Source organism: Stegastes partitus, unplaced genomic scaffold (assembly GCF_000690725.1).
Source record: "Stegastes partitus isolate 25-593 unplaced genomic scaffold, Stegastes_partitus-1.0.2 Scaffold1137, whole genome shotgun sequence".
Classification (NCBI taxonomy): domain Eukaryota; kingdom Metazoa; phylum Chordata; class Actinopteri; family Pomacentridae; genus Stegastes; species Stegastes partitus.
Genome location: NW_007578868.1, coordinates 244,115 through 254,298, shown reverse-complemented (window position 1 = coordinate 254,298; position 10,184 = coordinate 244,115). Strand labels below are relative to the sequence as shown.

At 45.4% G+C, this 10,184-nt stretch overlaps 1 protein-coding gene across 1 annotated transcript in view; it reads right to left on the bottom strand.

The window, feature by feature from the left end:
- The window catches only part of LOC103368271 (uncharacterized abhydrolase domain-containing protein DDB_G0269086-like), a 20,819-nt gene that overhangs the window by 1,302 nt on the left and 9,333 nt on the right, over positions 1-10,184 (bottom strand). Inside the window, exons 5-9 of the mRNA XM_008296593.1 lie at positions 5,095-5,139; positions 4,980-5,018; positions 3,430-3,477; positions 1,980-2,024; positions 1-982 (exon numbers count right to left, since the gene is read on the bottom strand). Of these exons, the coding sequence (XP_008294815.1) occupies positions 1-982; positions 1,980-2,024; positions 3,430-3,477; positions 4,980-5,018; positions 5,095-5,139 (1,159 nt within the window). The remainder of the gene's footprint in view (positions 983-1,979; positions 2,025-3,429; positions 3,478-4,979; positions 5,019-5,094; positions 5,140-10,184) is intronic.

Genomic DNA, 10,184 nt, shown 5'->3' with positions numbered 1-10,184 from the left:
GCTTTTATTTTGGCGAGCCGCTCTCTCTCCAGTCTCTCCCTTTCCTTGGCGATCCTTTCCCTCTCCAGTCTCTCTTTCTCTGCTTTTATTTTGGCGAGCCTCTCTCTCTCCAGCCTTTCCCTCTCCAGTCTTTCTTTTTCTGCTCGTTCTTTGGCGATCCGTTCTTTTTCCTGGCGTTCCTTCTCTTTAGCGATCCTCTCCCTCTCCATCCTTTCCCTCTCCGCCTTCTCCCGTTCTACTCTCTCCCTTTCTTTTGCGATTCTCTCCATCCTTTCCTTCTCCGCCTGTTGTCGTTCCCTTTCTTCCCGAGCAGCCTTTTCTTTAGCCAGCCTCTCCATCTCTAGTCTCTCCTTTTCGGCTTTCTCTCGAGCTACCCTCTCTTTCTCCATCCTTTCTTTCTCCATCCTCTCCTTCTCCATCCTTTCTTTCTCCACTCTCTCCTTCTCCATCCTTTCTTTCTCCGCTCTCTCCTTCTCCATCCTTTCTTTCTCCGCTCTCTCCTTCTCTAATCTTTCTTTCTCTGCTCTCTCCTTCTCTATTCTTTCCTTCTCTGCCTTCTCCTTTTCCATCCTCTCTTTCTCCGCTCTCTCCTTCTCTATCCTTTCCTTCTCCGCCTTCTCTTTTTCCATCCTCTCTTTCTCTGCTCTCTCCTTCTCTATCCTTTCCTTCTCCCTTTGCTCCTTCTCCATCCTCTCTTTCTCCGCCTTCTCCTTCTCCATCCTCTCTTTCTCCACCTTCTCCCGTTCCATCCTCTCTGCCTCCTTCCTCCTCTCCTCCCTCAGCCTCTCCCCGGCCTCCTCCAGCGTCTTCATCTTCGTCGCCCAGGCCGCCTCCCTCTGCTCCTCCTCCTCGGCGAGGAAGGCCCTGATCTCGGCCAGCGCGATGCGAGCGATCCTCTTGGCCTCCATCTTCTCGTGGATCGTCCTCAGCTCGTCCCTGAGGGCCGACCTCAGCGCGGCGCCTCGGACGGGACGGCCCGAGGCTGAAGGTCAGAGGTTGGAAGGTTTTAGCTCGTCAGAGTCGAAGTGCCGACACACAGCAAGCGAGGGAGTGTTAGGGATGCAGGAGGAACAGGTGCTGGAAGAACCGGGACTTGTTGTGCATCCTGACAGCTTTGGAACCGTTTATTTTACTGTCTTTGGTTAGTTCGGTGCGTTTAGTTTCTACAGGACTGGAATCCAGTGGTTCCATGAAGAAACCCTTTAATGGTGCCTAAAGGAACTGGTTTGTTTGATTGTTCTTTGAAGCACCTTTGGGGGTTCCTTAGAGAGTCACCTGAAGGTTCTTCCAAGGCGTCACTGTAAAGAACCATGTTTGGTTCCAGTTATCACCTTTACTGTTTATTTCATTTAATATCACGTTTCAGAACAACCTCTGCTCGACCATCTCTGATTTGCCCGAAACGTTTACTACATGAGACATGGATATTCAAGAAGTTTTTTCACACGTTGAAATTTGAGGCTGTTGGAACAACAACACCTCAGAAACCATTAAAGATAAAAATCTCGTCCACAAGTGCATCGATTCATTCAGTACAACAGTAAAGTTATGCCCGTATTTATTTTCTTAGTTATATTTGGAGAATCGTTCTAAAACTCCAGATCTTGGTCCTACTTGGATCAATGTTCTAGTTTTTCTGGTACGACCAGTCAATCCTGCCAAATCAGTTCTGACACCAAACTAACTTCCTGGTGGAACTTGTTCTCTGAAGTCAATGACATGATGAGAAACAACAGTGAGAGTTTCAGGTTTTTATCTTTAATAGTTCCTCAGATATTGTTGTTCAAACAGCCTCAAATTTCAACGTGTGAAAAAAAAAACCTGCTGAAAGTAGGTCGACGGGCGACTTTCACAACACTTGAAATCAGAGATGGTCAAGCAGAAGGCGCCCGATGATATGAGATAGGTAAAACCAGTCGGTAAATCAATCCACACCAATCGCTGTGCACGCCAGACATGCAGCCGGCAGGTTGAAGTACCTCTGGTGGTGTTCTTTCTATCAGCAGCTTCTCCTGCAGCCTCTTCTGTCGCCGAGAAGAAAAAAAAAATCAGAGTGTAGGAGGATGCATTCACATCCTGAGCTCATGCTGCCTTTTTTTCTTCAGGTCAAATCAACACATTTAATGAAACAAAGTGCGATCAAAAAGTCCAGACATAAGATTTAAAGTGGCCTACATCCCCATCAAGGCAGTCGGCTTGTGCGGTGATGCTCGCCTCCCAGTGCTCCTGCAACACCACCCCTGGAAGTCCTGTTGTGTGCAATGAGTGCGGCTTCTCCAAAACTGTGTCAGAACTGCCACCTTTCAACTTGAATTTCATTTTGGGGAGGAGCAGGAAGTCGTAGTGACCAGAACCTGGCTGCTAAGGAGGTGAAGAGCAACGACTGTGTTGGTCCCGGCAAGAAACTTTGCGGCGCACCGTGAGCGGCACGTGCCACAATGCAGGTTGTTTCCCTGTGAATCAGCTACCGTTTGTTGGCTCGTTTTCACACTGGAATCGAGCTGTGATGTCTGCAAATGTTCGACTACAAGTGGCCAGAACAAGATTCTCAGGGAGCGTTGCAGGAGCACTGGGAGCAGAGCATCGCTGGAGGCTGCCTCGAAGAGGGTGGGCGAGTTTTAATCAGATAGGGTTTTGAACTGCGCTAGACGCACACTCTGAACTTTTTGACCACAACTCATAGTAGGTACACAATACAGTTGAAACCAGAAGTTTACATCCACTGTACAAAAACATATATAACCTTTTTCTTTTCTCCATGTCTGACATTAAATCAGACTAAACTTTTCCTGTTTTAGGTCAGCCAGGATCACCAACATTATGTCTAGTTGCTAAACGCCAGAATAATGAGAGAGAGAATTTTTGGGGGAGAACACCATCCCAGCTGTGGAGCACGGGGGTGGTAGCATCATGCTGTGGAGGGACTGGTGACCTTCACACAATAGATGGCATCATGAGGAAAGAACATGATGTCCACTCCTCAACACTGACTCTGTTGTCCTGAAGCCTCTCTGTAGCTAATCTGGTGCTATGCTGAGGGTCATTGTCCATCTGAAGACCCATTAGTGTCCAAGCTGTAACTTCCTGCTGATGTCTGGAGATGTTGCTTCAATATCTCCACATCATGTTCTTTCCTCATGATGCCATCTATTGTGTGAAGGTCACCAGTCCCTCCACAGCATGATGCTGCCACCCCCGTGCTCCACAGCTGGGATGGTGTTCTCTCCCCAAAAAAACTCTCTCTCATTATTCTGGCGTTTAGCAAATAAAAATAATGTTGGTGATCCTGGCTGACCTAAAACAGGAACAGTTTAGTCTGATTTAATGTCAGACAGCGAGAAAAAAAAGGTTATGTGTGTTTTTATACAGTGGATGTAAACTTCTGGTTTCGACTGTATAGAAGTCCACACAGAGGGATCGGTACGCTACCTTCTGGCAGCTCAACGTCTTCAACGGTGGCTTCTAACGTCTTGCCTTCTAGGAGGACACGTACATCAGAACGTTCGATGATGTAGAAAAGCCAAACCAACACGCCAGGCAGAGCAGACGACAACACACTCAACAGCTCAAGGTGCTCAGACTTAAGAGGTGATGCGAGTCGACAGGTTAGCAGGCGGTCACTAAACAACCGCAGCTGTTTGTCTTCATGACTTTAAGGTGTCCATACGGTTTCAACATGGGGGACGTCCTGATCAAGTCATTTGGTATCTGTCGATGCCAAATATAATCTCCCAAGATAATTCAAACGTCAAGTACTGTAGGTTAGCTGTAGTACCTGCTTGCGCCACCAGGTGCGCCTCTTGCTATGTAGCGCCGTAGCAACCAGAGGAGGTGTTCACTTCCGTGTTGGCAAGCTGAAAGTATTTAGCTAGTAAAGGAGCAACTTCTATAAGGCTTATTGACGTCAGGTCAGCTAACAGGCGCTAAATGAAGCTAGGCTGAAACATCCTGCACCTCAGGGGAACGTTTGATAGCCGTCTTTTGTGGCACTTTTACAGGTTGTAGCGTGAAAACAGTTGTAAATAAAGCAAACAAAGCAAAAGCATCTGGCATGAGTTCGGGCTGATGTGATTACGTTCGATGGTATACCCTTATAATGCTGATGACACAAACGCAAGACAAAATGATTTGGCAGAGAGATTTCCCAGTTTAAAAGATGTCATAACGAGCAACTGGACCTGCTTGAGTTCGAAGGAGCCATTAGCACCTGAGTTCAGGTTTCTTAAGAACTCTCCCCAGGAAGATGAAACTGCATCCACCCCTAACCACAAAAGACCTTAACGAACCCACTGTGGCAGGGGGAGCACTAACGACTCACATAACGAGGGGGGAGGAGCTACAAACCCCCAATTGAAACTCAGGTGTTAGTGGCTCCTGAAGGATATCTGGAACTCTCAACTAGTCAGTCAGAGCTGATGAAGCCTTTTGGATGAGAGGTGGAACGTCGTCAAGAAACTCAAGCAGGTTCAGTTGATTAATCTAGAAGAACCGTGACCTGGATGACTGAGGACCTTCACAGACACGTCATAAGGAGGCTGTTGAGGTGACGGAACAACAGGTCAAAGGGCTTCGACTGAGGGCATGAAAGTCAGTGAAACGTTGGTTTGGTTTTTTGGCTTTAGGAAAAACATCCTGGGTTTGGTTAAAATCTACCATTTCACAACATTAATCACATCACAAGGTGAATCTGGGCGTACAGTCCAGGCAAAGGCAACTTCCTGTTGTTTCTGACCATCTGACAAACACAAACGTCTATCATGGCAGAGCAAAGGAAACCTACTGAACAAATCTGGTTAGAAAAACCTGGATTGCGAGGCGTCTAAAGCTCTCTGCTGCTGCTGTTAGCGTTCACACTTGTTGACAATCGGTTAAAACCGCTCACCGCCACACATGCGTTCGGATTCATTTGGGGGAGTTTAACCCACAGCACTGGCGTTGTTAGCAATCAGCACCAAACAGAGTCGTGCAGCAACACAAACCTTTGCTTTTAGCCCTCTTCTTCACCTCTTTCTTGTCCTCTACAGGAAGCAGACACACCTGTCAGGTGAGCTACGAGCTGAGAATCGACACACAAACACTCGGATCGTACGGTACCTTTTCTGAGCCTCCTGAGAACGTGGCCTTTAAGCTTCTTCTCATCTGGAGCAACAGACAAGAAAGGAGGTCAACGGACACTGAGGAGACACAGCGGAGAAGCGATCGGCCGGGTTGAGTTTTTATTTCTAATCGACCGACACACATTAAACGTCCTGTAATAGCAGCACGTTACAGAACGGAACCGGTCATTCAGAACTGGGCTTCTTCATTCTTTAGGATTACTATAACCGAATATGTACAGTAGAATTGAAACACTCGCAAACTGATCAATCGATTGATTGAAATCGATCAGTGTGTCTCTTGCACTTGCGTCTACATCTGTTCTGTCAGTTTTATTGCCCACGAAGGTCCATGTCTTCAACCACTGTCAGTTATTGTTCTCCAGATTCTGCTTCAGGGCAATCTGCTTCCTAACTTAGCTGTTAGCCGTTAGCTGTTAGCCGTTAGCATAGCTACTGTGTAAGTAGCTAACGTCCTGATGTGTTTAGTTTTTGACACAGTTAGTCTGACTTTAGACAGACGTTACAGATGCTCCGGCTAGCGTTAGCCACAAGCTACGGGGCACAGCAGCTTCCCTAAGGATAGCCTTAGCCTAGCATGGTCAGCGAAATCAGCTCCAGATGTGGAATACGAGTCCCGATCAGTCGATCCTTATAACATAACAATTTAATCGTATTATGCTAATGCTGTCTATTTACTGGAATATTAATTTATCACACTCATGCTTATATTTTTGCCAAAAAAAAAGGATAAATCCACGTTTTTCGCACAGGTGTCATTAATTAAAAGTTACCAAAGCAACCTGGCTGCATGCGGCAGCAGCTCCACTAAATAAAAACAATTAACACATCTGTCAAATTAAGCTGCACTTTCTTCTTTTTTCATCCTGACCAGGTTGTGTTTACTGAGGACGCTGCGGTTTGAACTGAGGCAAATTAATTGGAGCACATCACGCCACAACTTGACACAAAACTAAAACTCTCTCCTTTTACACGACCAACAATTCAGTCCGAAAGAAAACAATTTACGATTTGAGGAGTTCTCTGAGTTTGTTGACATGCCGGTTACACACATTCAGAATGAACAGGAAAGAGAATAAACACTGAAAAGGAGCAGAAACAACGCCACCTGTTGGGCTGCACAATAACATTGATCACAATCAGGATCAGAACTTCCAACAAATAAATGAACACGATCGATGTTGGTGTTCAAAATGCTCCGCTGGTAAAAAAAAAAAAAGAAAAATACATAAGAATAAAAAGACTAAAAACAGTCCATGTATGTGGATAAAGCCGTGACATTCGAACACCTTATTCAGTCGTTGTTGGTTTCACAGCAGTCAGAGTTTCAGACTAGCTGACATCTACAGCAGCTACAGACAGCGATTAAATGACGCTCTGAGGTCAAATAAAGATTATTCTAATACCTATTTTGATAGCTTGAACATAGAACAATGTAATATATTTTGTAAAAGAAAAAAAAAGAATAATCAGGATGTCAGCAGTATCGAACTAAATAAGCTCTGTTCGGCTGTATGGAGATGGTTCTGCCACATAAAGGAGGAAACACAACCAATTAGTTCGACTATTTAATGAAGCAGCTCAAAGCTAAATAAGACGTGAGCGCCATCCAAAGCAAAATGAAACACTTTGCCAATGTTACACCGTGTGATAAATCAAATAAAGTCATTATTCAGCTTTTTAAACAGATGCACTCCCCAACAAAATCAACACAATCTGTCTGGTGAAAACATATTTTTCTTTACATTCAAACCGTTGCTTCATTAGTAGCTGCAGCTTAAAAACACCAACATAAGGCCAGAAAGTGATCCAAAGGTAGAAGATATGAAAAGTAGGCTGAACTTAAGGTGGAAGTTAGTGGTTTACAGGCAGGAAAATGTGAGTGTTGTTAATATACACGACTCATTATCACGTCACGGAACACAAATGGGCTTCATGTTCCTGCAGCGTTTCAATAAAACAGCGTCTCCAGATGAAAGACGGATCGAAGAATCTAACCTGCCTGCTCTGGTTTTTACTTATTTAAGCTTAAACTCAGTGATTCGGCTCATTTTACGCTGGAGAACGTTCAAAATCAGCCGACAGGACAAATACACCGGCCTCAAAGAGGTCAACAATAACCGAACTGGCTAAAACATTACGTAGTTTAAACATTTCAATCCTCCAAATCACGATTACTAGAAGAACATAAAACTTTTCGGCCTCTTGAAGCTCATAATAATATCAATATTGCCGCATGATGATAAGCTAACTCTCAAAAAGCAAACACATTTACTCCGCGTATAAAAACAAACCACAAAAGGCGGCTAGCCGCGGCCTGCGATGTCGAACCGTGTCTCCGAGAAATTACATTTTTAGGGATTGTCGATTAACTGCCATCAATAATTTAATGGATTGAAAGTCAGAAGGCAGGAGACGAGGGGCGCACAGGTCGGAAAATGAACCACAGATTAGCTGTAGTACCTGGATGTGCCACCAGGTGGAGTTACATGTGTGTTTGCTGACCGGCAACGAAATGAGCGCACCTCACGGCTGCAGAAAGTTATATATTGTCTGGTGTAACTAGCTACCCGAGGCTCATGCTAAGCTAGGATTTTCAGATGCTAACTCAGACCAGGAACATTGTTAGCTGCTAACCAGGCTAACGCTCAGGAGCAGCAGGATTCTGATTACAAGCTGCCAACAACATTCAAAACACAAATAAGGTAGAATAAATTATTGTTAGTTTTTTTCTAATCGGTGAAGCTAATTGTTGAAAAATAGCAGTATTTGTCGTTTGGATAAAACTTTATTGATTCAGCATCTTCAGCTCTCCAGTCATTAAACTTTAGGCTACAAACATGAAGTTCATTAGCTGCATTTTCATACTACGCTCACATTACGGCGACTCAGGTGACGCTAAAAACATCACATCAGCTATTCGCTTGTGTTGTTCAACCCTGAATCTACAGCTTTTATAAATTCGGCGACAAAAGGCACCAGTTAAGTTAAAACTGAGGCCAAGAAGACTCGTAGCTGAGCTCTTTGTGCGCCCACCATCCACCCCGAGCACCTCCTCGTGACTCAGCTAATGGAGGTGTGGGAGTAATTCTGTCACACATGAACACGCAGTGATTTCCAGGAGACAGGGTCAGCGCGTGGAGTTAGCATGAAGGCTGATTTGAACAGAAAAAAAACAGACGAGGAACGTTTGTGACAAAACAAATCTGAAAAAAATACACTTTAAGAAAAAACCCCCAACTAAACACATGATTTGCCATAAGCCCAATACCTGATCCAGTCTTGTCTGTTCTATATTTCATCTCTTTGGACAAAACCGATCGGCAGATGAGTCAGTAATGAAAACAGGTTGGGCTCGACTCAGCTGCCGAGTAAAGGAGTTAATCTGATAAATGAACCCTCTGAACCCTAAAACCTGCCGGCAGGTTGGTCAGGCATGTTGTCTTTACATTTTATACATTTATTAGCCAGAAAAAAAACCTAAAAGAATCCACAAACTTTGGTGACCACCTGACACTCAAACGATCTTCTAACTTTGGTTTATGACAAAACATGCGACACTTCCATCAGACCTGATGAACCCTCTGAACCTCAAAACCCTACGCTGCTGTTTTATAATTTATTTTTTTTTAGAAAACTGCCAAAATCAGAAAGTGTAAAATCAGAAAAAGCCTTTTATTTTTATTTTTTTAATGCTCCTTGAATTGTGACCTGCCGTTCAAACGGAAATTTAACTGGATTTAAGCTAAAAACAAATCAAGATTTGTAATCAAAGCCGCTTCATGCTACAAGTGTCACTTTAAAAACGGCCGACTGTGTTATTAATTACAGTCACATGTATTCCTCCCATTAAAGGAAAAACAGCTGAAATCAGTTGAGATTGACTAAAGTAATAATAAGCAAAGGGCTCTCACTTTTCTGTTTTATTTTTTTGAAATTATTCTTTTCAACCACAATTCAAAAGCAACCTCTTATTTCACTAGATTATAATTTAGCAAATTTTTATTTATTATTACTTTTTCCACTTTCTCGTTATTTGAGCGTGGGTTTTGCCTTTTCTTTAACGGGAGGGGATGAATAAATCTGAGGTGTTTCCTGGTGGTTCTGGTTCCACAGAGCTGTGAAAAACGAGCCTGGATCACCTGGAACCTGCTGTGAATCGTTTTACAGATTATTTAACTACTCTGAGCCCTGCGAGTGGTGATAAATGATATTTCATGACTTCATCCTGCGTCCCGTTCAGCTCAACCCGAACGCTGAACTTAAACCCGTCCAGGAGCTGCGTGAGGTTCAGAGGGCTTCACTGTCTTCTGACGTCAAATTAAAAAGTCCATTTAAAAGACTGTCCTTCCAGTCTGCCCAGTGTGGCCCCGCTGTGGAAACCAGTGATCCGCACCGGCCTCCTCCTGCAGCCGGACTGGGCTACACCGGTCTGGTCCTCGTGGGTCGGCACTGGGACCAGGCAGCAGCCGTGTTACTGGCTGGCTGTGCTCTACTGGTTCTGGAGGTCCAGTATGACCCCTTTGACCTCCCCGTCGTCCTCCTCCCGCCTCTCAGCCGCCGCCGCCTCCTTCCCCTCCTCCTCCTGCTCCTCCTCCTCACCTCGCTCTACCGGCGAGGACACTACGTCATAAAGGAAGGTGAAGAAGCCATAGATCCAATCAGAGCCCTCCTCAGCTAAAATATTAAGAACCTCCTCGAGCGACTCGGCGTTGGCGCTACCGCCGCCATCTTTGGTCAGGCCTGACGAGAGAGAGAGGGAGGGAGGGAGGGAGACGGGCGGGATGGGAGAGGAGGTGGAGCAAGGGGGAGGGAGGCTGGAAAGGAAAGGAGGAGAGCGAGGAGGAGATGGAGGAGGAGAGCGAGGAGGTGATGGAGGAGGAGAGCGAGGAGGTGATGGAGAGGTGATGGAGGAGGTGACGGAGGAGGAGATGGAGGAGAAGAGCGAGGAGGTGATGGAGGAGGAGAGCGAGGAGGTGATGGAGGAGGAGATGGAGAGGAGATGGAGGAGGTGACGGAGGAGATGGAGAGGAGATGGAGGAGGAGGTGATTGAGGAGGAGATGGGG